The 27,022-nt window shown below is 64.2% G+C and overlaps 2 protein-coding genes across 3 annotated transcripts; one reads left to right on the top strand and one right to left on the bottom strand.

The window, feature by feature from the left end:
• Positions 1-43: 43 nt before the first annotated feature.
• CHLRE_17g737650v5 (uncharacterized protein) lies at positions 44-4,654 on the top strand. Its single transcript, XM_043072581.1, has 10 exons — positions 44-564; positions 962-1,102; positions 1,471-1,584; positions 1,857-1,928; positions 2,204-2,272; positions 2,803-2,889; positions 3,276-3,320; positions 3,548-3,679; positions 3,989-4,108; positions 4,296-4,654. Exons 1-10 carry the CDS (start codon positions 340-342, stop codon positions 4,380-4,382), a joined length of 1,092 nt encoding a protein of 363 aa, XP_042915040.1. The 5' UTR covers positions 44-339; the 3' UTR covers positions 4,383-4,654.
• A 1,420-nt stretch (positions 4,655-6,074) lies between these two features.
• On the bottom strand, positions 6,075-25,980 carry CHLRE_17g737525v5 (uncharacterized protein). Of its 2 annotated transcripts, XM_043072579.1 has the most exons (40): positions 25,639-25,980; positions 25,150-25,265; positions 25,001-25,055; positions 24,601-24,725; positions 24,216-24,379; positions 23,837-23,979; positions 23,490-23,696; positions 23,233-23,331; positions 22,893-23,020; positions 22,640-22,731; positions 22,388-22,542; positions 22,097-22,164; positions 21,763-21,825; positions 21,579-21,652; positions 21,306-21,421; positions 21,076-21,118; positions 20,706-20,785; positions 20,502-20,549; positions 20,040-20,239; positions 19,629-19,752; positions 19,402-19,443; positions 19,237-19,264; positions 18,982-19,070; positions 18,678-18,743; positions 18,453-18,526; positions 18,164-18,289; positions 17,843-17,988; positions 17,537-17,673; positions 17,338-17,449; positions 12,547-17,280; positions 12,155-12,483; positions 11,108-11,959; positions 10,714-11,025; positions 10,052-10,567; positions 9,238-9,409; positions 8,996-9,096; positions 8,234-8,793; positions 7,743-7,977; positions 7,432-7,577; positions 6,075-7,264 (listed from the first exon to the last, which is right to left on the bottom strand). In XM_043072579.1, exons 1-40 carry the CDS (start codon positions 25,664-25,666, stop codon positions 6,887-6,889), a joined length of 11,283 nt encoding a protein of 3,760 aa, XP_042915039.1. In that variant the 5' UTR covers positions 25,667-25,980; the 3' UTR covers positions 6,075-6,886. The 2 variants fall into 2 exon arrangements, with proteins under 2 accessions (XP_042915039.1, XP_042915038.1); XM_043072580.1 differs by lacking the exon at positions 21,076-21,118 and having other exon boundaries at positions 21,290-21,421.
• Positions 25,981-27,022: the final 1,042 nt, after the last annotated feature.

The raw sequence follows: 27,022 nt of genomic DNA, 5'->3' as shown, positions 1-27,022 counted from the left end.
GGATCATCCGAGCCCTTTTCTAGGTGATGAGCCTATGAGACGGCCGAGCCCCTTTCTTGGGCCGAGCGACGACTTCGACCTTCAACCCTACCTGCCTGTTGAAAGGCGTGAGCAGAGCCGAGTGGAAAGGACCCTGCTGGCGACCAAGCTCCTCTTAGCGCAGTAGCAGCAGTCCGCAGGCATCCGTAGCCCCCGCAGCCCGCAGCAGCTCAGACATCTCAGCATGCAAGCGCCCTGAAGAGGTGGCGGCCTGAACGTCTCAATCGCGGCAGAAGAGCCGACTTTGGCTGGCACCTGCAGCTTTTTCGCGCAACAGCCTGGCGATAACAGCGGCAGAAGATGACGAGCACAGATGCGGCACATCCAAGTAACGCGGGCGCGGCAGCGGTGGCCGAAACGCCCGCGTTCACAACAGCGTCCTCCGCGGAGCGCGACACAGCCGCGCCGGCCGGCGCCAAGGCTGCGGCCGCTGCTACAGCCGTGCCTGCTGCTGACAAGGCCGGCAGTAGCAAGCTGGGGCTTTTATACATGGTGACCCGGGGGCAGCCCACCAACTATGACATGGTAAGCAAGTAACGGGATCAAGTAGCGGGAGGGATTGGTGGGGAGCAGCGGGAGGGATAGGTGGAAGGGTCGGTGCCAGCAGATGGATGGGGTAGGGGATGGGCTCGCGGGCGGCGCAGAGGCTCATCGACAGCAGACACAAACCAGCAACTCGCCGCAGGGAGCTCAAAACGCTCTCGAGAGTGTATACGGCATCATGGGCGGCGCCATACTACGCACATTGCCGGTCCATGGACAACAGCTGGAAGAAGGCCTCTAGTGGGCCCAGCCAGCCATGCACCGCATAGCCCCCTCGCCCCATCTGCCGCCTACCTTGCTCACTACCTTCCTCCCATACGCACATAACCATTGCATGCATGCCCTACCTGCTTGTGCTGCGTGTGCTTCTCCCATGCAGCTGGTGTTCCGCACCCTCAACCGCGAACTGGGCCGCCCCAACGCCAACGCCGACAACCTGGCCTCGCGGCTGCGAGACGAGCTCATGCCCGGCCGCAGCTGGGTACTCAAGCACCTGCCCGGAAGCCGGGCGCAGCTGCGGGTGAGAAGGGGTTGAGAGGGATGGGTGGCGACGGCTGTGGGATGGTTTAAAGCTGATGAGGCGGTGTCAAGAAGTAAGGGATGGAGAAGAGATGGAGGAGGTGTTTTGTTCGCCGCTTCATCACCTGAACCCTGCCTAAACCATATGGTAATCACAAATGGGGTTGGGGGCCATTAATGCAGGGCAGATAACATGCGGAAGTGGGCCTGTGCGGTTGGCCATGGTGGGCGCGTTGCTGGCACATGCCCCTAGCTAGGTACGACAGTCTGGTAGGCCGGCATGCACCGCAACCCTGTACGCCTCCCTCCCTGCCCTTGCCCTTGCCCAACCTTGACCTCCTGGCCCTGCACACGCCCACTTCATGACAGCGCACGTTGGAGAACCCGCTGTGGGGTGTGCCGGGCGCAGTCAACTTCATTGACGCCCGCACCAAGTGGTTCGACGGGGCGGTGACGGAAGCGCTGGCGGACGGCATCCAGCAGGTGCGTGGGTGGGTGTTGGGAATGAAGCACAAGGGAAAGGGTGGACACCGTGCATGCGGACGTGATCGGGGGTGATTGCCAGGTGGACAGCTCGGGCGGCTATCGGTGCTACCGTGTGCCGTTTTACCGGGCGGGCGAGACGGAGGAGCTCCATTACTGGGGTGGATGTGTGTAGGTGTGTGTGGGCGTTCACGTGGGTGCGTGCGCATGCGCTTATCATGTGCATGCTCTCATACACACGTGCCCACACGCCTGTACGCGCACATCATCAGGTGGTGATTGTGGCCGCGGGCTACGACACGCGCGCATACCGGCTGGGAGCACCCGGCGTGCGCTTCTTCGAGGTGCGTGCGCGCAAGGGTCGGTTAAGAGACGTACGTCGTGCCGCTCCAATCAATTTCAGCAGCTCAACCGGCAGGAGTAACAGTCAACTGACCTGTAGTATCGGAGTCACGTGCTCGTCGTCATCAGTGCTTCAGCGACCGTCGGTGCCATGCATGCTCCACGCCAAGTTCCTGTACAATGCAATCGAGAAACTGGAACCTACCAGTGCGCATCCTGCCTTCCGCATGCACACACCTCCCACACCTGCTGGCACCTTGCACGGCCGCGTCTGTAGGTGGACCTGCCGTCTGCCTCTCACGCCAAGAAGGCCCTGGTGGAGAAACTCAAGTTTGTGGAGGACCCGGTGAGGCACGTGCGCGTGCGTGTGCGTGCGTGTGGGTGGGTGGGTATGTGTGTGTGCGTGTGTGTGTGTGTGTGTGTGTATATGGAGGATGTTTCACCATGCCCAGTAAGAAGCGCAGAGACAAGAAGAGGGCCATGCGCGCGTGTGTATGTGTAAGTGAATGTGCATACGGTGAGGCGCCTATGGGGCGGGCGGGCGCAAGGGCCGAGCTTGCTGTATGCGCGGGTGTGAGAGGTGGCTCTGCGGTGGGCCCCACGTGCGGTTGAGGTAGGACGGGATACATGCAGGTGGCACGCCTGGAGGGTGCGGGTGTAGGCAGGGGGTGTGTTGCAGGTGGGGGTGTTGCAGGCGGGGGGGGGGTGTTGCAGGGGGGTGTTGCAGGCGGGGGCCGCATGCTTGGCAAGGTGACTGCCCAGCCATCATACCGCGTGCGCACGCCATTGTGTGTCTGTGCCAACTAACGCCGACCCGTTTTGTCGTCCCGTCACCTGCATTCCCGCGTTCCCAATGCTCTCATTCCCTCCTGTCAGTCCCGGCTGCCCACGTTCGTGGCCGCGGACCTGTCCCGAGTCAGTCTGGCGGAGGCGCTGGCGGGCACACCCTTCGACCCCAGCCAGGTGCGTGTGGGCGAGCATGGGTGCGTGCGTGCGCGTGCGGGACTGCGGGTGCTTGTTGCCCGCTTGCTGCCGGGAGCGCCAACTGCGGCATGTGAGCATCAGTGCGGGGGTTGTAAACACAATCTCTACCGTAATAAGGAACCAGAGACACGAAGACACGGGGTTGAGCCAGTCATCGGGTGCGGCATGCCAGGCAGGGCCGCATCACGGCATATACGACCCGTCGCAACCCAGTAGCTCTGACTTACACTGACTGTGCCCCACGCTGCCGCCCCCACAATGCACACACACACACACACACACACGGACACACACACACACACACACGGACACACACACACACACACGGACACACACACACACACACACACACACACACACTGCAGCGCACGCTGTTCACAGTGGAGGGACTCATCTACTACCTGCCCCAGGTAGGCGATGAGCATAGACACGGGGGGTTTTGATTGACTTGAGGGTGTGAATGTGTCCGTGTGCGTGGTTGCCCAGACTTTCCATGTGTGATGCTATGGGGGTATAAAGGTTCAGAGGATGCATGCGTTCATGCTCCTTGTTTCTCACACACAACAACACCAACCTGTGCCCACCGTACGCATGTATCTCGTTGCTGGCCCCTCCCCAACTCCAACGCCCGCCCCAGGCCGCCGCCGCGGGCCTGCTGGCCGCTCTGTCGGGCCTGGCGGCCCCCGGCAGCCGCGTGTACTTCGATTTCATGAGCCAGGACGCACTGGACGGGCGCGGCAACTTTCCGGGCTTCAAGGTCACACGCAAGGTTGGTTCTCGTCACTTGCAAGCAGGGTTGATTCAACAGTAATGGATCAACTTCTGCTGGGGAGATAGTTACTAGGGCGCTGGCACATACCGTACAGTCGTGTGGCGTAACGTACGCACGTGTGTTTGGCACGGCATGGCGGATGCAGTTAGTTCCTTGGCCGTACGCGCCTCTGGCCTCTGCGCCTCTGGCCTCCATACCATAGCACCATACGCACGCACGCAGGCACCTGTTCAGTCGTGTTTGTGAAGGATGTCCCTCCCCGCGCGCTGCCGCAAACCCCCGCCGAAACCCCCTCTACCCCCGCAGTCGGTGGCCAACAAGGGCGAGCCATTCCTGTCCGGCATCGGGCCCAGCCGCGAGGCCGTGGCGGCAGCACTGGCGCCACACGGGCTGGGCCTGCGCGAGTTCCTGACGCCGAAGGACATGGTGGGGAAAGTGTGCAAAAACCGTTAAAGGGATGGGCGCGGGGAGGCGGAGGTGTTGATAGAGCATCTGCAGGTGCCGCCAGGGACCCGCGTTTACATGGTACCTTGAGGCTTAAGGGATTGCCTTCCTTCCACCTTGTGCCTTGCGACCTTGACACTGTCCCATCGCACTCTCATGGGGACCGCAGGTGGGGCTGATGCTGCCGCATGAGTCCTGGAGCGACCGCAAGCCGCCCATCGCGAGCTTCTACTATTACGCGGCCGCGGACAAGTGAATTATTGACGTGCGCGTGTGAGCGGGTAGTCCTACTCGATTGGTGATCACCTAGGCTAACGATAGCGGAAAGGTGGAATGGCTGCCAGCGTGAGCTGTTGGCCAGATGAAGCCATCGTAGTTGACCGCCACTGTTGCGGGCAGGGGGACTGCAGCGCCGCCAGGCGCCGCCGCCGGAGGCTCAGAAGATGCGACATTCAAAAGGGTGGGCAAGTGTGCACAATGGATTCCACGGTGCCCGGCCCAGGGGTTGCAGTGTAAAATTTGGAATTATGTGTGAAGACACCGTATTGCGCTCTTCCATCATACCGTATTCAGGAGACACATCAGTCAAGCGACCATGTCACAGAAGCGGGGGGGGGGGGCCAGACCCCGGAGCGCCCGCCCGGAGCGCCGCCTCAGGAGCGCCCATGCGCGGCCCGCTGTCTTTGTGAATGGCCCTGATGGCCGCTGGCCGTATGAGTCAACGCGACTAGGCGCTCGGGGGCCCACGTCGGATGCATCAGGGGGCCCTGGCAGGCCCTGCTAAACCCGCGGTTCTAGCACGAGCAGTGTGTCACACCGCGGCTTGGCGCACCTTGATTGTGGTGCTGGCAACCTGTGCCGATAATTTATTTATACAGATATACTATCAAATGGTAGACTTCGCCGGCCAGACAGTATTCGGGCGTGCGACAGAAGTTGTCTGCACAATTATCGCGCGACGGGCCTTTGTTCGAGCCGCTCAACCAGTGGCCCAAAGTCGCCACTTTCCTGGCGTCGGTTCCTTCATTTGCCTATGAGCATATAGGTGGGCCCAAATGACCGCAAACAAGCCACCTTGAAGTGGGGGTAGTCCGAATCCTAACGAAATGCGCACTCGCCAAACATGCCGGCATGCCCGCCCGCGCGCCAGGGGTGCGCGCCAAGGCCGTCCAGGGTGCTTCTGGCCTGTGTATGCAGTCTAGTGTATGAAACAAGCAGGCCCGCCCATTTATGGGGCCGCCGATCGGGCGCTGGGCCCGTCCCTAGGCCCTCCCACATGCATACCGCCCGGGCAGCCTGCCCCCGTGTGGCCAAAGCACGACTCCCTTGGGCGGCCTGAGTGCCGGTATCGCATGCCAACTATTACGGCTTGGCACAGCGGGCCGGGCAGGCGCATCAAGAAGACTCCAAGGCACATGAGCGGACCGCAACACACCCACGCTGTGTGGCACCCCAACGGCCCCAACACGCACGCAGCGTGCCCCCGTGACCGCACCCACTTGCCACATACACACACACACACACACATACACTGCAGAGCGTGTCACCACATACTGTATCCAGACACATATTAAACACCTGGTCGCGACAGCAGGCATCGCGCCTAAACCCAGGTGCATGCAAGGCCCGGATAGCGCATGTGCCCTTCGTTCCGTGTGCGCTGGTTGAAGGGATGGGCCAGGATCTGCGGGGTGCAGGTGATGGTCCGTGCAGTGCTCCATGGACCTCACTTGCAAAGCAATGAGGCCAGAGCTGTGCCTCGCACCAGTGTAATGTATGGCGGTGTTTGCTGCGAGCCCTTGGAGCTGCTGTCGGCTCCAGGCCTGGTCTCAGGGTGTGCCCACACCCCGAGGCTCAGCGCCGCCTCAGGAGCGCCCATGCGCGGCCCGCTGTCTTTGTGAAGGGTCCTGATGGCCGCGGGGGCCTGGCGGGCCCTGTGTAACCCAGACAGAGCATGCATTTACACCCAACGGACATGTATGAAGTAGAGTCAAGATGCGGACTTCGCACTGTCACTGACCAACTTGCTTACGGCCTCTGGGCATCTCACCCTTACGGAGGGCATACCGTACAGTGTGCACGCCATGCATATTGCCACAATTGCTGCTTTTACTTCCATAAATGGGTTTGCACATCAACCTAGGACCCACAATGGTTCGCTGCAGACACATGAGACTGAAGACGGAAAAGCGCCTTGCTGTCACTCCCTCGCTTTCCACCACGCTGGGCTACCAAAATGTGTCACACGAATTGCAGGCATCTGCCTGATGTTATACTGCAACTATAAGACGATACCCAAGCAATCACCCAATGCCACTTAAATATGTTATCCCGCGGCCCAATTTCGCGTCAGGACCTTCGCTCAGCCTTACGCGCCCATCCGTTGAGCTGCGTGTGTGCATGCATGGCAGTGCGTTCCACCTCCATGCATGGGAGCGCACCGGGCCTAGCACCCTCTGCACTGTAACGCAGCGCAAGAGGAGGCCTGCTTAATATCACGAAAAGTACTTGCCTGCAAAGCCCTACAACTGCGAATACGGAAAGCGATAATCTTCTGGTGCATAGGTCACTGGGTTTCAGCGCATAAACAGAAACGGACAATGGGCCAAGTCAAATACGACGCATCCGACGTGCTGCATCCGGCCGTGGTGGCACAACGTTTTCAACATCACTCACTCGTAACATTCTCCAAATGCGACAATAAACTACTGATAGACTCAAGACGAGGGGCTGGCCACCCCAGTTCATCTGTTTAGCGCTCTAATAAGCGCGCATGAGGACCCGCTTCCTCTTCTTGGCCCCTGCTGGCGAAGGCGGTGGCTGCTGCGATACCGCCGGCGGGCGCGGTGCCGGCGAGGGTGGCTGCTGACGCGGCTGCGGCACCGGTGGGATTGCTCCTGTCACCGATGGTGGTGGCGACAGCGCGGCGGGCGGTGGCGGCGGAGCGGCAGACAGGATGCGGTACACGCTGACTGGGATGCCGGTGGCATTGGCGTTGCCACCACACTTCTGGTTGGACGCGGCAGGGCAGGACACGGGGCAGGCGGCCTCCGCAATCTGTGCGGCCACGAAGGACGCGCTGAGCTCACGACCGCCAAAACAGGCGGTACGCTGAAGGCCCAGGAACGTCGTGCCCACCTGCTGAAGCAGGTGCGTGTGTCAGGGCACATCGGCATTCACTCTCAGCTCGTGGTATGGTGATACTAGCGAGTCGCGTGTGTTCCACAAGCCCGTTGTGGCCCCAGCTTGATCTGCCATGTTATGCATACTCCTCCTGAGCCCAACTCGCCCAGATAGATCCTCACCATGTTCGGGTTGCTGACGTTGGTCGCGACGCCGAGGCAGCTGTCAACGCTGACGCCGGTTCCCGTGAGCAGGGTTGTGTTGAGTGCGCGGCGCGATGCCGCCTCAAAGAAACAGCCCACATACGCGGTCAGCGGGGGCAGGAAGCCTGTGAAATGGATCGCGGGCCCGAGCATTGGGGAGGGAGAACAGCAACCAACTTAGCGGCTGCCGATGCAAGCCGCGAAGAAGGATACCGTAGCACAACTTACAGCAAGGGACCCTTATTCACATCGAGATGCCCTAACGCAGGGCCATGAACAAGTCGACTCACTTGGCGGCGGCGGCCGTGGCGGAGGTAGAGGCGGCGGCGGCCGCAGCTGCGGTGGTGGTGGCGGAGCCCCGAACAGAGGCGGCAGGGCTGGTGCTTTTCCAGACAGCACGGTAGCCTCATCCGACAGGTCCCAAAAACGCGAGGCGCCGGGGGTTCCTCGAGGTACTGACGCCCGAGCCTTGGTGATGGTGGACACGGCGAGCGACAGCTCCGGAATTGTCAGCTGCATCCGGCCCTGTGCGTGCGTCAGCAAGGCAGGTGCGTGGAGGCGGAACGTTGTTCAGTAATGGCGCAAGACGACGCACAGCAGGCTCTCGTGTGCCCCTAAGCAAGAAACCGAGGCCTGCCCTGTCCTCCTCTCGCTACCGTAATCTGTCCTTTGTTACACCCTCGCCTAGCAATGAGTGCACTGCCCAATCCACTCAATCATCGACCACGCCCAGGGACGCCCGTTCCCAACAACCCACGCCCACGCCCTCCCGCGCCCGCACCTGCAGGTACTCCACATACTGGCTGGCCGCCAGCTCGGCGTTCTGCAGCTCGCTGGGGCTGGTCACAGTCAGGTTGCCGCCGGGGTCGGACACGTACCCGCTGAACACCAGCCCCATGGGACCCGATACCTGGTTCACTGGAATGCTGGTCGAGTTGAACAGCGGATTCCCCGGGGCGCTGCTGCCGGTGCTGCTGCTACCTGACTGCTGCAGCTCCCGCCGCCGCACCAGGGCAGCCGCCATCTCGCGATGGAGCTGATGGCGAAGGTCCACGCCAGCGTCAGGGTCGGACAAATTGTCACCAGCATCGGTAACATCGGGCTCGAAGGCGTCTCCAAGCAGCACGGCCGCACGCTGCAGAAGCATGCTACGACGGCCGGCGGTTGAGGGCGCCAGGGACGGCGCCGCCAAAGAGCCCGGGTAGAAGATGGACGGCATGACATCGGGGCCGACCACGATGAGGCCCTTGCCGTAGTTGACAAACTCCTGGAGGAAATGCGAGACGCGCGGCTCCAGGTACTGAATGTCATACGAGCCGATGACGTATAAGTCGCAGGCCTCTGCGCGTGCGGGATGAAGGCGGTAGGAGCACGGGTGTGACGTGTCTGATTAGAGGGACTTGGTACCGAATGCTAGCATGCGTTGCTGCGCTGGGTGTAGTGCCAGCAGGCATGGTATCAGGCAAAAGCAGGGGCACCCCTGAGCAAAAGGCACTTAGGATAGCAGAACGCCGCCAAACCCTTTGCACAGCCCACTACTCACTGTGTCCATCTTTAAGGAAGGCTTTTAGGGACAGATAGTAGGACTTGATCTTCGCGCTTTTAAGAGTGTCGAAAGAGTCAGGCCGCTTTTTGACGACGTACCTGTGTGTGCACAGAAGGGCAACTCGCATCAGGAAACCGCCAGCAAGGCAGGGAAACTTGCAGGTGTGACCCAGATGCGGTCAATTAACCAACATCATGCAACCCACAGCCAACATCACACAAATGCAAGTGTTGTCTTACTTGGCCATGGGCATGTAGCGGGTGTCAGCCACACGAATGATGGCCTTGCCAACCTTCTTGCCGTACCAGGCTGCCCAGTCGGCGGCATTGACGATGATCGTGTCCAGGGACGGGTCTGAGGGCGTGGGCTTGCCCCTGGGCTTGCAGCAGCCCGTGATCATCTTCTCACCACCTGGAGAATTAGGGAGGAGGAGTGTACATGGGTGAACCCATTAGCGGTAAGCGTCAACAAGGGAGATAGATGTGACGGATACAGCAGTGACGGCATGTCAGCGGTACAGAAGCAGCGGGCAAGAAGGTGCACTACTCAGTGTTTCCAAAACCGGGTACTAGTACGCATTCGGGTACTGAGAAAATAATTCGCCAAAATTGACACGGGTACGGGAAACTAATTATTGGGGCCTCGAGTACCCGCACGGGTACCCAAAAACTAATTGGCGGGACCCTCTACTACCCGAGCCCCGCCGGCGGGCCGCCGCTAATACTACTTGCTAGTATTGCATACTATAGGGCCCCTCAGGCCAAGGATAAGAACTGGGTGATCCCGTGGGTGATCCCGTGGGTGATCCTGGTGATCGGGCTGGCTGATACACAAGATATGGAAGCAAGGACAACTCTGCAGACTCAAACGCATGCGGTTCACTCAAAACAGTGACTTTTTATATCGTTGTCAAAAAAACCCCCCCTTCTGATGGGGAGATGGGGCCTTCGGCCCCCGGGTACTGGAAGTTAAATGTCTAGTGCAGGCAGGTACCCGTTGGGTACTATAATGCTAATACTTGTATAAGCTTTGGGAAACACTGGCACTACTCACCAAAGGCCGCCACGCGACCGCGGCCGTAAAGTGTGGAGGCGATCAAGGGATCTGCCAGCGAGTTGCGAACAATGGGCACCGCCGGGCCGAGCAGGACCAGTGTTGATGCAGGCACGGTGTTGGGCACTTGCGGGGGCACGTTCGCGACGATCCGCGTGTAATCCACCTTGGCGGACACCTGGAAAGCAACCTGCACGGACTGCGTTGTGGGTGCCGGGGGCGGCGGTGGTGAGGGTGGCGCTGCCGGCGTGCCGACCGGTGGTGGTAGCAAAGGCGGTACGCTGGGCAGGAAGGGAGGCGGCGGCGGGGGTGAGGGCGGGCGAGGCGGCAGGGGAGGCCTGGCGGGGGCTCCAGGGGCGACCGGCTGTGGAGGTGAAGGCGGCGAGGGTGGTGGCGGCGGAGGCGGCGAGGGCGCATTTGGTGGCGGTGGGCGCCGCCGGCCGGGCGGAGGCGAGGGCTCCGGCGAGGGCGGTGCGGGGCTCGGCGGGAAGGGCACAGTCCTTGGCGGCGGGTACGCTGCAGGGGTAACAGGAATCATTAGCTAGATAGCCCCAAATGCAGGCCTTTCAGGGCAGGACTGGCAGCATAGCCCCAGCAGGCGTCAATTATCACACCACACCACACCAGCAGTTACGTGCATGGTCCTTAGTCCAGCCACTCACGCTTCTTTACGGCGAGCGCAAATCCGATGCTGTTGACGCCCGCGCCTCGACCGCCACGCACACCGCCCACCACAGCCCCACTCGGCACGCCCGCGCTGCCGCCGCCGGCGCCCACTCTGGCCTGCAGCAGCACACGGCGCCGCGCGCCCGCCGGGCACAGGCCCGTCGAGGCTGCGGTGCCATCTGAAAATCCCACAGCCAGCTGGGCGACTGAGCCGGTGGCTGTGCAGCACACGGACAGGGTCTGCAGGGCCGAGCCGCCAGATGAGACCAGCCGCACGGTGCTAAGCGAGAGCGTGGGGCTGCTGGGGTCTGCGGGCGGCGGAGGAATGCAGGGAGGTCAGATCAGTGCGTGTCAGACCTGCCGCAGGCAACCTCAACATGTAACGCTTACCGTACACGCTGCCAGCCAGGACGTCTGTGTGTGTCGCGGACCCAGAGCCGTACACCAGCTTCACCGCAACGACCACTCCCGGAATCGCCGCATCGTGCACGAATGTGATCGCGGTGATCCGGCCGAACTGGTCCAGGGCCGATGGATCGAAAACGTTGAAGCCTGTGTCGGACGCCAGGCCGGCACAGAACGTGGGTGTGTACGTCACCTCATAGCCGGAGACGAACTGCCCTGGCGGCGGAGGAGGTGATGGCGGTGGGAAGGGCGCCGGAGGGGGCGGAGGCGAGGGAGACGGCGGCCGCGGAGAGGGCGAGGTGGGCGGCACCAGGGGTGGAGGGACCGGCGGCTGTGGAGAGGGCGGCGGCGGAAGGGGTACGGGTGAGGGCGGCACCGGACTGGGAGGTGGAGGGCTTGGAGGCGTGAGGGGTGGTGGCGCCGGAGACGGCGGCGGTGGTGAAGGTGAAAGGTCAGGCGGCGGCAGTGAGGGTGGCGGCGGGGGAGGAGGTGGAGGCGGCGACGGGGGAGGCGGTGGCGGCGGTGAAGGGGGCAAAGGAGGCGGGCTCGGCGTTGGAGGCGACGGTGGCACAGCGGCTCCAGGGAGCACCGTCCCACTGACTGATGAAATGCCGTACGCCGACAGGAAGGAGCCCGAGAAGAGTGACGCGGGATCGGTCGTCACGGCTGTCTGCACGACTGTGTAGAACACGTCCAGGGGCGTGCCCGGCGGGGCGGTGAGCACGTAACCGCCGATGATGGATCCAGAGACTAGCTTGTTGTTCACGCAGTTGAAGGCGGCCGTGGAGGTCTGCAGCTCGGTGCAGCTCTGCTGTGCAAACTTGGTCTGGTTGACGTCTGTGAAGGGACGAGGGCAAAGTGATGGCCGCAGTGAGGTTCTGGCCAGGAAGCGAATGCGCGTGCGGTATGTACACACAACATGTACGCGAGGACGTCTTGCTGCCAAGCGCATGCATGCGCGACACTATTGCATTGCCATACCACATGACCAGAGTACAAACTGCAGATGACAATGGCACATGCATTGCTGACCTGGCAGGTTCACACCCTGGAAGTTCACGTCTATGAACACGTCAGAGCCGGCGGCTGCAAATGGACTTGGACTGGGAGGAAGGGGGCTCGGGGGACTGGGAGGTACCGGTATGGGCGGCTCCGGGCTGCGCGGAGCTGGAGTCGCAGGGTCTGGTGGCGCCGGGTTTGGCGACGGAAGTGATGGATTTGGTGTGGGAGGCGAAGATGGGGGTGCAGGAGGCTCCGGAGAAGGCGGGTTCGGAAGTGGTAAAAGCGGCACAGGGCTGGGAGGTTCCGGCGAAGGCGGGGCAGGGCTGGGCGGGTTCAGCAACGGCGCAGCATGCGAAGGGCTGGGCGAATCCCACAAAGGTGGGGCAGGGCTGGGCGGGTCCGGAGACGGAGGCGGGCTAGACGGCGCAGGGCTAGGCGGCTCCGGGCTGGGCGGCACTGGCGACGGCGGCTCCGGAGACGGAGGCGGGATAGACGGCGCAGGGCTAGGCGGCTCCGGGCTGGGCGGCGCTGGCGACGGCGGCTCCGGAGACGGAGGCGGGCTAGACGGCGCAGGGCTAGGCGGCTCCGAGCTGGGCGGCGCTGGCGAAGGCGGCTCCGGAGACGGAGGCGGGCTAGACGGCGCTGGGCTAGGCGGCTCCGAGCTGGGCGGCGCTGGCGAAGGCGGCTCCGGAGACGGAGGCGGGCTAGACGGCGCAGGGCTAGGCGGCTCCGGGCTGGGCGGAGCTGGCGACGGCGGCTCCGGAGACGGAGGCGGGCTAGACGGCGCAGGGCTAGGCGGCTCCGGGCTGGGCGGCGCTGGCGACGGCGGCTCCGGAGACGGAGGCGGGCTAGACGGCGCAGGGCTAGGCGGCTCCGGGCTGGGCGGCGCTGGCGACGGCGGCTCCGGGGACGGAGGCGGGCTAGACGGCGCAGGGCTAGGCGGCTCCGGGCTGGGCGGCGCTGGCGACGGCGGTTCCGGAGACGGAGGCGGGCTAGACGGCGCAGGGCTAGGCGGCTCCGGGCTGGGCGGCGCTGGCGACGGCGGCTCCGGAGACGGAGGCGGGCTAGACGGCGCAGGGCTAGGCGGCTCCGGGCTGGGCGGCGCTGGCGACGGCGGCTCCGGAGACGGAGGCGGGCTAGACGGCGCAGGGCTAGGCGGCTCCGGGCTGGGCGGCGCTGGCGACGGCGGCTCCGGAGACGGAGGCGGGCTAGACGGCGCAGGGCTAGGCGGCTCCGGGCTGGGCGGCGCTGGCGACGGCGGCTCCGGAGACGGAGGCGGGCTAGACGGCGCAGGGCTAGGCGGCTCCGGGCTGGGCGGCGCTGGCGACGGCGGCTCCGGAGACGGAGGCGGGCTAGATGGCGCAGGGCTAGGCGGCTCCGGGCTGGGCGGCGCTGGCGACGGCGGCTCCGGAGACGGAGGCGGGCTAGACGGCGCAGGGCTAGGCGGCTCCGGGCTGGGCGGCGCTGGCGACGGCGGCTCCGGAGACGGAGGCGGGCTGGGCGGCGCAGGGCTAGGCGGCTCCGGGCTGGGCGGCGCTGGCGACGGCGGCTCCGGGGATGGAGGCGGGCTAGACGGCGCAGGGCTAGGCGGCTCCGGGCTGGGCGGCGCTGGCGACGGCGGCTCCGGAGACGGAGGCGGTCTGGGCGGCGCAGGGCTAGGCGGCTCCGGGCTGGGCGGCGCTGGCGACGGCGGCTCCGGAGACGGAGGCGGGCTAGACGGCGCAGGGCTAGGCGGCTCCGGGCTGGGCGGCGCTGGCGACGGCGGCTCCGGGGACGGAGGCGGGCTAGACGGCGCAGGGCTAGGCGGCTCCGGGCTGGGCGGCGCTGGCGACGGCGGCTCCGGGGACGGAGGCGGGCTAGACGGCGCAGGGCTAGGCGGCTCCGGGCTGGGCGGCGCTGGCGACGGCGGCTCCGGAGACGGAGGCGGGCTAGACGGCGCAGGGCTAGGCGGCTCCGGGCTGGGCGGAGCTGGCGACGGCGGCTCCGGGGACGGAGGCGGGCTAGACGGCGCAGGGCTAGGCGGGTCCGGGCTGGGCGGCGCTGGCGACGGCGGCTCCGGGGACGGAGGCGGGCTAGACGGCGCAGGGCTAGGCGGCTCCGGGCTGGGCGGCGCTGGCGACGGCGGCTCCGGAGACGGAGGCGGGCTGGGCGGCGCAGGGCTAGGCGGCTCCGGGCTGGGCGGCGCTGGCGATGGCGGCTCCGGGGACGGAGGCGGGCTAGACGGCGCAGGGCTAGGCGGCTCCGGGCTGGGCGGCGCTGGCGACGGCGGCTCCGGAGACGGAGGCGGGCTAGACGGCGCAGGGCTAGGCGGCTCCGGGCTGGGCGGCGCTGGCGACGGCGGCTCCGGAGACGGAGGCGGGCTAGACGGCGCAGGGCTAGGCGGCTCCGGGCTGGGCGGCGCTGGCGACGGCGGCTCCGGAGACGGAGGCGGGCTGGGCGGCGCAGGGCTAGGCGGCTCCGGGCTGGGCGGCGCTGGCGACGGCGGCTCCGGAGACGGAGGCGGGCTGGGCGGCGCAGGGCTAGGCGGCTCCGGGCTGGGCGGCGCTGGCGACGGCGGCTCCGGGGACGGAGGCGGGCTAGACGGCGCAGGGCTAGGCGGCTCCGGGCTGGGCGGCGCTGGCGACGGCGGCTCCGGGGACGGGGGCGGGCTAGACGGCGCAGGGCTAGGCGGCTCCGGGCTGGGCGGCGCTGGCGACGGCGGCTCCGGAGACGGAGGCGGGCTAGACGGCGCAGGGCTAGGCGGCTCCGGGCTGGGCGGCGCTGGCGACGGCGGCTCCGGAGACGGAGGCGGGCTAGATGGCGCAGGGCTAGGCGGCTCCGGGCTGGGCGGCGCTGGCGACGGCGGCTCCGGAGACGGAGGCGGGCTAGACGGCGCAGGGCTACGCGGCTCCGGGCTGGGCGGAGCTGGCGACGGCGGCTCCGGGGACGGAGGCGGGCTGGACGGCGCAGGGCTAGGCGGCTCCGGGCTGGGCGGCGCTGGCGACGGCGGCTCCGGAGACGGAGGCGGGCTGGGCGGCGCAGGGCTAGGCGGCTCCGGGCTGGGCGGCGCTGGCGACGGCGGCTCCGGGGACGGAGGCGGGCTAGACGGCGCAGGGCTAGGCGGCTCCGGGCTGGGCGGCGCTGGCGACGGCGGCTCCGGAGACGGAGGCGGGCTAGACGGCGCTGGGCTAGGCGGCTCCGGGCTGGGCGGCACTGGCGACGGCGGCTCCGGGGACGGAGGCGGGCTAGATGGCGCAGGGCTAGGCGGCTCCGGGCTGGGCGGCGCTGGCGACGGCGGCTCCGGAGACGGAGGCGGGCTAGACGGCGCAGGGCTAGGCGGCTCCGGGCTGGGCGGCGCTGGCGACGGCGGCTCCGGAGACGGAGGCGGGCTAGACGGCGCAGGGCTAGGCGGCTCCGGGCTGGGCGGCGCTGGCGACGGCGGCTCCGGGGATGGAGGCGGGCTAGACGGCGCAGGGCTAGGCGGCTCCGGGCTGGGCGGCGCTGGCGACGGCGGCTCCGGAGACGGAGGCGGGCTGGGCGGCGCAGGGCTAGGCGGCTCCGGGCTGGGCGGCGCTGGCGACGGCGGCTCCGGGGACGGAGGCGGGCTGGACGGCGCAGGGCTAGGCGGCTCCGGGCTGGGCGGCGCTGGCGACGGCGGCTCCGGAGACGGAGGCGGGCTGGGCGGCGCAGGGCTAGGCGGCTCCGGGCTGGGCGGCACTGGCGACGGCGGCTCCGGAGACGGACGCGGGCTGGGCGGCGCAGGGCTAGGCGGCTCCGGGCTGGGCGGCACTGGCGACGGCGGCTCCGGGGACGGAGGCGGGCTGGGCGGCGCAGGGCTAGGCGGCTCCGGGCTGGGCGGCGCTGGCGACGGCGGCTCCGGAGACGGAGGCGGGCTGGGCGGCGCAGGGCTAGGCGGCTCCGGGCTGGGCGGCGCTGGCGATGGCGGCTCCGGGGACGGAGGCGGGCTAGACGGCGCAGGGCTAGGCGGCTCCGGGCTGGGCGGCGCTGGCGACGGCGGCTCCGGGGACGGAGGCGGGCTGGGCGGCGCAGGGCTAGGCGGCTCCGGGCTGGGCGGCGCTGGCGACGGCGGCTCCGGAGACGGAGGCGGGCTAGACGGCGCAGGGCTAGGCGGCTCCGGGCTGGGTGGCACTGGCGACGGCGGCTCCGGGGACGGAGGCGGGCTAGATGGCGCAGGGCTAGGCGGCTCCGGGCTGGGCGGCGCTGGCGACGGCGGCTCCGGAGACGGAGGCGGGCTAGACGGCGCAGGGCTAGGCGGCTCCGGGCTGGGCGGCGCTGGCGACGGCGGCTCCGGAGACGGAGGCGGGCTGGGCGGCGCAGGGCTGGGCGGCTCCGGGCTGGGCGGCGCTGGTGACGGCGGCTCCGGGGACGGAGGCGGGCTGGGCGGCGCAGGGCTAGGCGGCTCCGGGCTGGGCGGCGCTGGCGACGGCGGCTCCGGGGACGGAGGCGGGCTAGACGGCGCAGGGCTAGGCGGCTCCGGGCTGGGCGGCGCTGGCGACGGCGGCTCCGGAGACGGAGGCGGGCTGGGCGGCGCAGGGCTAGGCGGCTCCGGGCTGGGCGGCGCTGGTGACGGCGGCTCCGGAGACGGAGGCGGGCTGGGCGGCGCAGGGCTAGGCGGCTCCGGGCTGGGCGGCGCTGGCGACGGCGGCTCCGGAGACGGAGGCGGGCTAGACGGCGCAGGGCTAGGCGGCTCCGGGCTGGGCGGCGCTGGCGACGGCGGCTCCGGAGACGGAGGCGGGCTAGACGGCGCAGGGCTAGGCGGCTCCGGGCTGGGCGGCGCTGGCGACGGCGGCTCCGGAGACGGAGGCGGGCTGGGCGGCGCTGGGCTAGGCGGCTCCGGGCTGGGCGGCACTGGCGACGGCGGCTCCGGGGACGGAGGCGGGCTGGGCGGCGCAGGGCTAGGCGGCTCCGGGCTGGGCGGCGCTGGCGACGGCGGCTCCGGAGACGGAGGCGGGCTAGACGGCGCAGGGCTAGGCGGCTCCGGGCTGGGCGGCGCTGGCGACGGCGGCTCCGGAGACGGAGGCGGGCTAGATGGCGCAGGGCTAGGCGGCTCCGGGCTGGGCGGCGCTGGCGACGGCGGCTCCGGAGACGGAGGCGGGCTGGGCGGCACAGGGCTAGGCGGCTCCGGGCTGGGCGGCGCTGGCGACGGCGGCTCTGGGCTAGGTGGTTCGGGTGATGGCGGGGGGCTAGGCGGCTCCGGGCTGGGAGGTTCAGGCGAGGGGGGATCTGGAGAGGGCGGTGGGCTTGGTGGTTCTGGTGGCGTCGGCGGTGCTGGAGGTGGGCTCGGGCACGTCGGGAGTGGGTTCGGCGTGACCGCGCCGTTGATACCTGTGCGGATGTAAGTTAATTAGCAGCACGCAACTCCCTCCGGGTCCAACAACAGTTTCAGGCAGTTTCCATTTATCCTGAACTTACTGCTTGGGATGCTGCCACACACACTGGTGGCCGTGACGTCCAGGCTGACCAACCCCACCGACGCCAGCGCAGAATAGCTGGTGGGAATGGATCCGCTGACCTGGGTATTGTCGCTTAAGATTATCCGTTGCAGGATGCTGCACGCAACAAGCGAGTAACAGTGCACCGGGACAAAGGCCATGAGCACCCAGCAAAACAGGAGGAATGTTCAGGGACGGGAGCCTCCTTTGCGACTGCACCTTTGTGTTCTTTACACACTGCGCAGCAGTGAGACCCGGATGTTAACTGCGACACAACCTGACTTACGAGAAGCCCTGGTACGAATCGGGCAGGGTCCCACTGAGTAGGTTGGAACTGAGGTCCAGAGATGTCAGCCCAAGTTGTCCAGCTGTAAAGGCGCTGCCAGGATCCGGCAGAGGTCCGGTCACCTTGGTGTTCGAAATACGCAGGTTCTGTGCAGCAGCAGGCACATGCAGCGTTCAGCAATGCAACCCATGGCGGAGAGAATGATGTACGGTAGGTGTGGGATGTCAACACTCAGGCACGCATGGTGGAAACCGCAGCCGCAGCAAAATGCCGACAGCAAATGCCGCAAGCAAACCGCCATAAATGCCCGCATGCACATACCCAAAGGTATGGCAGGGGCGCCCCCAAGAACCACTCTTGAGGTATGGCACCGTTGATGCTGGGCCCAGGCCCCGCGTTGCCGCCCGCACCCAGCACCAGGCTGCTGAGGCGGTAAATGCTGGACCACTGTGATGCAGGGGTGCAAACGCATGGGGCACGATAAGATGGGTTCTAGGGGCAGCAAGGAGGGCTGACCAGCAGGCGTGGCATTGGGGCAGGCAATTTCCCAAGGCGTCCAGGAGTCAGGACACAACAGATGGCACAGCAACCACGACCAGTCCTGACTGACCGAAGCAGGTAGCGTGCCCGAAAGCGAGTTGCTCTGGATTGTAAGGTCCTCCAGGGAGTAGAGGTAGGCGAGGGCTAGGAGATGACAGGGACACCGGTGCGCGGGTGAGGAGAGGAACGAAGGGTCAGCGAGCGACAGGAGTGCAGCATGACTAAAACGTCCTTGGCAGCTCTATGCACCCACCCGCCCCCTCGCCCTTCCCCCGCCCCCGCCTCACACACTCACAGTCCGGGAGTGGTCCCGTAAGCAGCCCCATTGAACCGAGGTTCAACTGAATGAGCGAGTACAAGCCTACAGGCAGACCACACATGCAGACAGTAAGCCGACTCAGCTGACCCGTTGGGCAAGGCGGTGGACGAAAGGGCTGCTTTGCACTAGGCTTCTAGTTGACGTGCAACCGAGCTGCAGCGCAGATATGAACTATCAGGCTGACTTGCGTGACAGCTGCTTCATGTGCCCCGCAAAACGAATCAAGCACGGTCATGGTAGAACCCTGCGGGCCAGCCCTACGAAATCCCACGCGACTTACCAAACCCCCAACTGTCCGGAATACTCCCGTTGATTTGGGGGTTGTTGTTCAGTTTGAGGTAGTATAGGTTCACGAAGCTGCTCCAATCCCTGTTAGCATGCCCCGTCCATTTGTCAGCACACACAAATGACTGCAGCCTTCATGGCCACTACGCGGCGTCCAGGGTACCGTAAGATGGGCGACAGGAGAGACGGTAGCGAGCGACACAATGGCATGTAGTGACTTGTGGTGCAAGGGCCGGGATTATCCACCCACCCTGGCAGTGTGCCGGTAAACGAGTTTCCTGTGAAGCAGTAATATGCGCACACGCATTGCAATTGTTTAGCCATTGTATGATATGTATTTGCTTCTCCGTTCGTCATCAAGGACACCAAGCTGCATGCCCGTCTTACGATGCCTGCTTTCCCCCCGGCTCCTTACCCGACAGGTCCAAATCGGTGAGTTGCCCCAGATAGACCATTTCTGCGCACAAGTTCGGAGGGCGACAGCAGGCCAGGGCTCATAAGGCTGGACTCCCGGATGGCTACTCATGAATACCGTGCACACGTGCACAACCGGGAAATTGCGGCGGGCAACTATTACAAAACCGCGCATGCACGAGTACACTGTAACATTCGGCCAATACATGAAAGCAAGTTTACGCATACCTGATGGCAGCGTTCCGGTCACGGCCGAGTTGGAGATGGCCAATCTACTGAGGCTGCCACCGAGGTCGGTTAGCGACCGCGGTAGAAAGTGTACCGGGGAGCCGCCAGCGTTGCAGTTAAGGAGCTGTATGCATCCGGTAGGAGGTGTCGGGTGGGAAGATCGGTTAGGGGTGACGCCGACCTCACTCACAACCTGCCCCATGGGCGCCGCGCGTGTGCCGACATTTAACCCCATACCCACTTCGACAGTCCGCTTGATAGCACAAGCACGCACGGCACGCACAGCACTGCGTGTCGGTTGCCGCAATGGGCTGCGCGCTGAGGCGACATGCATGTACGGCGTGCGCCAGCAGCTAGCAGGGCAGGTGTTATTTCGTACTAGCGCGTGAATAAACCCTTCAACTTACGCACCTCCAGTGACGTCAGGCTTCCGAGGCTTACGCCGGAGCTGTCTGCTGGGCTGACCTGGCACCGCGCGCCTGACCAGGTGTTGCTGCAGAGCGGGTTGGCACCCAAGTCCCACGAGGCCAGACTACAGCCCACACCGGGCGTGGTGCTGTCGAAGATGGGCTTGAAGTTGGTGAACAGGTTGTAGGCCGAGCTCAGGTCATCTGCGCGTGCATGGAAGTGTGTGGCGATAGGTTTTCATGCATGGCGCTGATGAAGTGATGATGGATGGCGCACACGCACACACTTCAACCTTGAACGGCTGATGGGTACCCGTGCGATGTGGTGCACGCGCATACTGTGTGCTTGCCACGCCCCTCGACTATGATGACCCGAACAACTGGTCGCCCAGGCCATACATATTGCGCCAGCAAGCAAGCACCACGAGCACTGTGGCTGTAAATGTGCAGAAACAAATCCACCCACCGCAGTATGAGTTGACAGATGTGCCGGGCGTGAGAGCGCTGCTTAGGCCTGCAACAGAAGCAAGTGCACTGCCACTGGTCTCTCTCATGAAAATCGGAAGGCAGCTGCAGCTGCTTGAACTGCACGTGCACATGCACGTGTACACACAACACACAAACATGCACCCGCCATACGCTGCCAGTCAGTACACGAGCATGCACCCACCCGCCGGGAAGGGCTCGCATACGCCCGTGTTCTGGAGGTTGAGGTACGTGAGGGCAGAGCCCGGCGTAACAGCCCAGTCACTGCGGCACGAAGGGGGCAGCAAACAGGGGCGACGGGGCCGTGGGCCAGGGTGGGCGACCACAGCCAGGGACCCACTTCAGGGGGGGGGGGACCGAATGCAACCACAACCAACTGAGGTCATGATAAACGACATCTTGCATGTCATTAGGTGACCCACGATGCAGCCTTTCTCGCAGTATCACGAGAGCGACCACAGCGCTCGACCGACCATGCAGCTAGTCACGCAAACGTTATGTTCAACTGTTCAGGTACTGTATGTATAGTTGCATGATTGGCGATATCGACTTACCAACCGCGTACATGCGCCCAGGCATTTCCCCCGGCATGAACCGCTGTACAGTGTACATCCCGCTTTTTGTTTTTAGCTGCTTACTGCTTACTGGAAATGGTGACCCCGCCTCATCCCCAGTCCTCATCCCTGGCCGATGCACACATCCCGCCATCGCGAACGCTCAGCCTCCGACAGCCCTGCCGGCTTCCCTCCCCGGGCCCGTACCACTCACGAAGGAACAGTTCCACCAAGGAAAAGGTTATCAGCGAGGTTCAGCGATACGAGGCCTGTTAGCATGCTGTAGTCCATGGGGAAGCCCGTCGGAGATGCGCCGCCGTACAGTCGGTTAAACGAGAAGTCCACCCTGCAGCACCCCAGCAAAGAAGGCGTACTTAGACACGCACGCTTGGGCCCAAGCACATCAAGCGCGTGTACGTCTGGTATGCAACTTCGCCATCAGCGCACAGCAACTCGGCAAATGCACCGCGATGGGCGCATGGGCGGAACCGGCGCCTGCTTACTTGGTGAGGCTAGTGACTAGCCACAGCGCAGTGGGCAGTCCACCCGACACGCCCGTGTTGCTGATTGTGATGTCCTGCACACGTTTATTTGTCGTAAAGGGTGTTACGCAGGGCGAAACAAGTGCGTGTAATTGAGCTCAGCCACAAACGTGCGCTGCAGGAGGCGGTGCGCGGCGCTCCGCACCTGGAGTGCGAACATTGCTGGCGCGCCACCAAAACCGAACCATACGTCGGGGATCGTCCCCGTCTGCGTAGTCAAGGACAGCGTGTGCACATGTCTAAGGAGATATTGCTTAAAAGCAGTGGGCACCATGGCATGGAGTGGGTTGAGAAGACAAACCGTGTGCAGGGTGCGGCGAGATTCTGCATGCGTGGGCGAGCCTCGGCACGAGCCTAGGTATCTGCTAAAGCGCCAGCAGGAGCAGCCCCATCGGCCTGACCTAGCCGCACACGACACGCATTGGGGAAGGGGCAGACCGCAATCCCGCCAAAACCTGTCCGCAACAAAGGGAACCCACCATAGTCGACGTGGCCCGGTCGGAGGCGATGTTCAAAAGCGTGAGCGCAGTCAGGGTGCTCCACTCGCCTACAGGGATGGGGGGTTGGCAAAGGGCAGGTGGAGAAAGGGGTAGGATGGCCCCGAAGGAAGCCGTTGTGGATCAATGGCCACTTGACCAAAGAGTAATAAGTACACGGATCGGAAAACAGAGCGGCGGGAAGACGTGTTCATCAGCTGCGCGCAGCGGACAGTCGCATGGCTGGAGGTGATATGTACCCGCCGCCTGGCAGCAAATGCATAGTGAACTCACTCGGCAGCGAGCCGCTCAGGGTGTCCGACACGAACGTGAGCTCCGACAGAAGCGACAGGGCGCTGAATGAGGGTGGCAGCTGGCCACCGGCCCCCACACCCCACGCCCAGAAGCTGGTGAGGCTGGTGAGGTTGCCCCATGCAGAAGGCACGGTCCTGCGAGGAGCGAAGGGTGGAAGCAAGAGGATGCGATGGCATGTGTAGAAGGAAGGAGTGCGGTATGTGTGCCTCGGGGGCGCGCCCGTGCTCTTACCCGTTGAGGTCGTAGTTGTCGCTGATGGTGATCTCTTCCAAGAGGCTCATGGCTTGCCACTCAGGCGGCAGCGAGGAGGTGAAGAGGTTGTTCTGCAGTAGCGCCGGTGCGGGGTCGTTATAAGTGGGACGGCAAGACAAAGAGCGTTGGGCGAATGAAAACCTGAAGCACCGCTGGCTATCGGCCCCGATGCACCCTCGCCTAACCCACACTCCAGCTAGCCCTGGGCGCTCACGCACGCCGACGTACGCACATGCACTTTCAGGATGGTGAGCCCCGTGAGCGCGGAGTAGGACGCCGGCAGGCTGCCAGACAGAATGTTGTCAGCTAGCCACAGCGCCTGCAGCTGAGTCAGCTGGGTCCAAACGTCCGGCAGGGAGCCTGCCGGGCACAGCGCGGGGATACGACAGGACTCGTACACAAGGCGTATTTCACGTATCGAGCATTGAGCGGCTGACACACAACGCAAACAAAGCCGTGGCCGGCCGGTCGTGCATGTCTGCCCTAATACGGTTTGCCTTGACTGCCTTGTCCTCCACCCCACGCGCCCATGTCAGTACACATAGCCGCCGGGCCCCTTCTGTCCCGCGCACCTGCGGCGTTGTTTCTCATGAACTGTAGCTCCGTAAGGCTGCTAAAGCAGGTCAGTTCAGATGGCAGGACCACGTTTAACGAGTTGCTGTTGTTGGCATCTGCAATGGCAGCGGATGTACACGGATGTATGAGACTGGATGAAACAATGCCATGCCCCACCAGACAAGAATTGTCTCCTTGCACAGCACGGCACAAGCTTCACCAACACCTTCTTTGCCATAGCACGGCCAACCAAGACGCCTAGTCACCCACTCACAGCAGTCGTTAAGCACAAAACTCATGACGTCGTTGATGGGCGTGCCAGTAGTCACGGTCGTGGCAGTGGCCGTAATGCCGGCCCACGAGTCAATGCGTCCGCTGCTGGGCCACGCGCTGGTGAGGTTGCAGGCCGAGCCGGGCTGAACCTGGCTGTCGATCATAGGCTGCAGCGTTTCCGCCAAGTAGCGCCGACAGTTCACCAGCTCTGTGGTTAATCAGGGGTAGAAGTCTTGGGGCAAGCTTGGAAGGCTAAGGCAAGTGATAGTTGCAGGCGTTGGGAGACACCCAGCCAGGAGCCCATGCGGCACGCATGCCACAACCCAGCAATGACCGCTTAGCACTCACCGCAATAGCTGTCGAGGGTGGAGGGAGTGGTGGAGTTACTGAGCGTGGGGGGGATGTCGCCGCAGGCCGCCGTGTTTGCTATGTTCAGCGCCGTGACCGATGCAAGGATGTCCCAGGATGCGGGGATGGTTCCCCCTAAAAGCCTGTCAAGGCATTGGAACGCAGACGCCCACACTTTGTTGGCAGACGGGTTCACAACGTTCCCGAGGACAGTGTGCCAGTTCCCGGCATGCACGCTCCGGCACGGCGTAGGGGTGCGGTGCGCCGTGTGCGTTGCTCAATCTCTTACATCCCCCAGCCCCCACTCCACCCGCATCTCCATATCCCACTCGGTCGAACTGTCCCTTCTTGTAATGTCGCATTCATAACCGCATCGCACCGGTTGTTGGACAGGTCGAGCTGCTGCAGGTCGACAAGCGAGGACCACTCTTGTGGGAACCCGCTGGAGGGCACCGGGCCCGCCTCCAGATCCATGGACGCCAGGCCCACTAGGCGCAGGCCGGTCAGGGCAGAGTAGTCCGCTGGTAGGCCGCTGTTGGGGCTCTGCGGTCGGGCACGTTGTCATGTGGGTGGCATGTGTGGAGCAACCATACCGTACATGAACACGGGAGGGGCGAAAACTCCTTGAAATACATACCGTACATACCAAACCGAGGCTGCGGCATAGCCCGCCGTGCGCTCGCGCCCCTCCTCAGCCTCAACACAATCACGGCCCCATTTCTTTCTGCTTTCCCTGCACGGCCGCCTGACGGCTAACTGCTTACCAACTTGTTGCCCGTGAGGTCCAGCCGCGTCAGAGCCGTCAGGACCGAGACCTCAGACGGCAGCGACGCCGCGACCCCGACCCCTCCAGGGAAGCAATTCGGCAGGGCTATTGAGTTCACGTTGCCTGTTTTAAGAGTTTAATGAATGCATGCAGGGTTACAGCAAAGGCCCCGGGGACGCCTTAAACGCAGGGGGGAGGGCGCGGTGTGTCCGAGGCGGGTGCCCCGTGCCCGGACCTGGCCGGCCCCGCCCTACCTGGACCAAGCAAGCGAGGCAAGGGAGGACCCTGGAGGCGTGTGTGGGGCTTTCGCTATTCATCCACACTCATGCAACCAGCCCTTGGGTACATCTATGTCTCAAGCACCTGGCCACACCCGACAGCACTTGCAGGCGCCTCACCCGTGCTGTTGGTCACGGCCGATCCGTCTCCCGTGCAACCCACGCCGTACCATGCCTGTCACGTGGTAGGGAGTGCAGCGAGACGATCAAGGAATACGTGCAAGGGGTCGCGCCGCTCCGATGAACAAGCGTACGTTTGTTCTACTGACCGTTCCATTGCAAACAAGCCCCGTCCATGAGCTTGTGATGGTCGTGCTGCATGTAGAGCTGGGGTCCGCAAACATGGGCTGAAGGTACAACGTGAACACCTCCGTCTCCGTGGTAGCTGTACGCAGCAGTGACGCGGGGTTTAGCGGAAGAACGTTTACACGCACTCCGTACTCAGCTGCAAGGAATGGTCAAGCGCCCCCCCCATCCCCCCTCCCCCCACGAGCGACTGCACATGAACATGTTGGCCTGGACCACCAATCCCCCTGCACCGTTGTCACCGCCGCACCAAGGACACTGCACCGGCCACTGATTTGTATCGCGTTTACAGCGGTTACGGCTACTGCTGCCTAAACAAACCAGCACCTAGCTACGAAAAGTCGGCCCGCATGAACGCGTTCCGCCGCCCCTCACCCTGTAGCAGGCAGTGCAAAATGAAACTGTTGCATCAGCTAAATGCAGCTGCAAATCTTCCAGTCGTCCTGGTATACCTGTGCTTGGAGCTGCAGGACCGCACATGATAGCACCAGCAGCAAACGTCCGAGTCTCCTCCGACTAGCTGGAGACATATCTGGTAATGAGAGCATCAATTGCCGCGTGAATATGCGATGAGTACGCGTAAGTGTGGCTTGCTTGCGGACATTCTGTCTTTGACCGAGTTGAAAAGCTTTGCATCCAACTATAATCGGTCCAGGTTGATGACAATTTCCAGTGTATGAGGCCTGAATGACCAACAACAGACCCGGAAGCTGCTCGCCCTGCTGAACAACGCTTCGACGTTTGCGTGCGTAAGAGAGCAAACTACTACATTAAGCTACTGCATCGCTATGGATACACCACCAACTCTTGGGTTTGGCACGCCTCATTGTTTGGCCGTTTTCTGATGGCCCGGCCAGGCCATGGTTTCCCATCGTGCGACGGACCGACCCCAGACCCAGCTCCCCGAGTCGCATGTGTGCAGGATAAGTGCCACAAATTGCTGTTCCGCCGTGCATGCATCACATGATGGCCAACCCATGCTGGTCTGCTGAGGTGACGTGTTCTGATTACACCGGCGAACTCACCTCGCTCGCGCCCACCCCCCGCATCAGCAGTAACACCTTGCCTGGAACAGGGCGCACGGCCTCGGCACGCCCCTCAGAGCATGAGAGAAACATGCTACAGCCACGTCTTAGACGGCCGCATGCATTAGCCGGGTATGGGCACGCCGCGGTATGTGCCGTCGGTTTGCTCAGGTTCGTTGCAAGTTGGCCGACAAAACCGCGTCAGACATTGGCCCGTTCACCTGATATCATTTTTCTGTGCTACGTGCTAGTAGACCTACTAATCAAGCTCCGATGGGCTGTACACGGCAATCAAACTACTCCAGCATTGTCATACCTTGCATGTGTGCCCGACGGGCTGTGTGCCCGACTGCTGAAACAATGTGTTCCGGGCTCTCGAAACCTTTGATAAAAGTTGAGCATAAATGACCGATTTGCTGTAATTGTGCAGCAGGGCGAGCGACTTCGCGGGCCTGGATGGGTGGGAAATAAAGCAAGCAAGTTTCGGCCATCTGCAATGCTGGTCGGCTTGGCGCAGGGCTTGAGCGTGCGACTGTTCCTGCTTTACAAGCTTTGCGTGCGGTGGCACAGGCGCGAGGCCTTGTATGCATACGCGGATATGCAACAGTTTGCGCTCGGGGTGACGAGGGGACCAGAGCCAGAGGGGACGACCGTGGGGGACGACGCTTCCGCGCCACGCCGCCGTAACGGTTGGGTCTGCTGTTTCAGGGTTTCCCCCTAGCAGCCTGACTTGCGCCGTCCCGACGGGCGACGTTCCGGCTCCCCACCGGCACACAATTACACTTCTCCCACTTCCCCCACTTCTTTCCCC

This window comes from Chlamydomonas reinhardtii, chromosome 17 (genome assembly GCF_000002595.2).
Source record: "Chlamydomonas reinhardtii strain CC-503 cw92 mt+ chromosome 17, whole genome shotgun sequence".
In the NCBI taxonomy this organism is placed as follows: Eukaryota; Viridiplantae; Chlorophyta; class Chlorophyceae; order Chlamydomonadales; family Chlamydomonadaceae; genus Chlamydomonas; species Chlamydomonas reinhardtii.
This window is presented reverse-complemented; position numbering and strand designations above follow the sequence as displayed.

What these genes read in the sequence shown, in the direction of transcription:
- CHLRE_17g737525v5 (XM_043072579.1), bottom strand. Translation starts at nt 25,666, where the DNA reads ATGTGCGGTCCTGCAGCTCCAAGCACAG. An exon ending in TGGGCGCATGTACGCGGTTG is followed by an intron (nt 20,786 to 21,075) that starts GTAAGTCGATAT and finishes TTCGTGCCGCAG; the next exon opens with TGACTGGGCTGTTACGCCGG. An exon ending in GAAGCCTGACGTCACTGGAG is followed by an intron (nt 19,753 to 20,039) that starts GTGCGTAAGTTG and finishes GGATGCATACAG; the next exon opens with CTCCTTAACTGCAACGCTGG.
- CHLRE_17g737650v5 (XM_043072581.1), top strand. Translation starts at nt 340, where the DNA reads ATGACGAGCACAGATGCGGCACATCCAAGTAACGCGGGCGCGGCAGCG. An exon ending in AGCCCACCAACTATGACATG is followed by an intron (nt 565 to 961) that starts GTAAGCAAGTAA and finishes TCTCCCATGCAG; the next exon opens with CTGGTGTTCCGCACCCTCAA. An exon ending in CACCCTTCGACCCCAGCCAG is followed by an intron (nt 2,890 to 3,275) that starts GTGCGTGTGGGC and finishes CACACACTGCAG; the next exon opens with CGCACGCTGTTCACAGTGGA.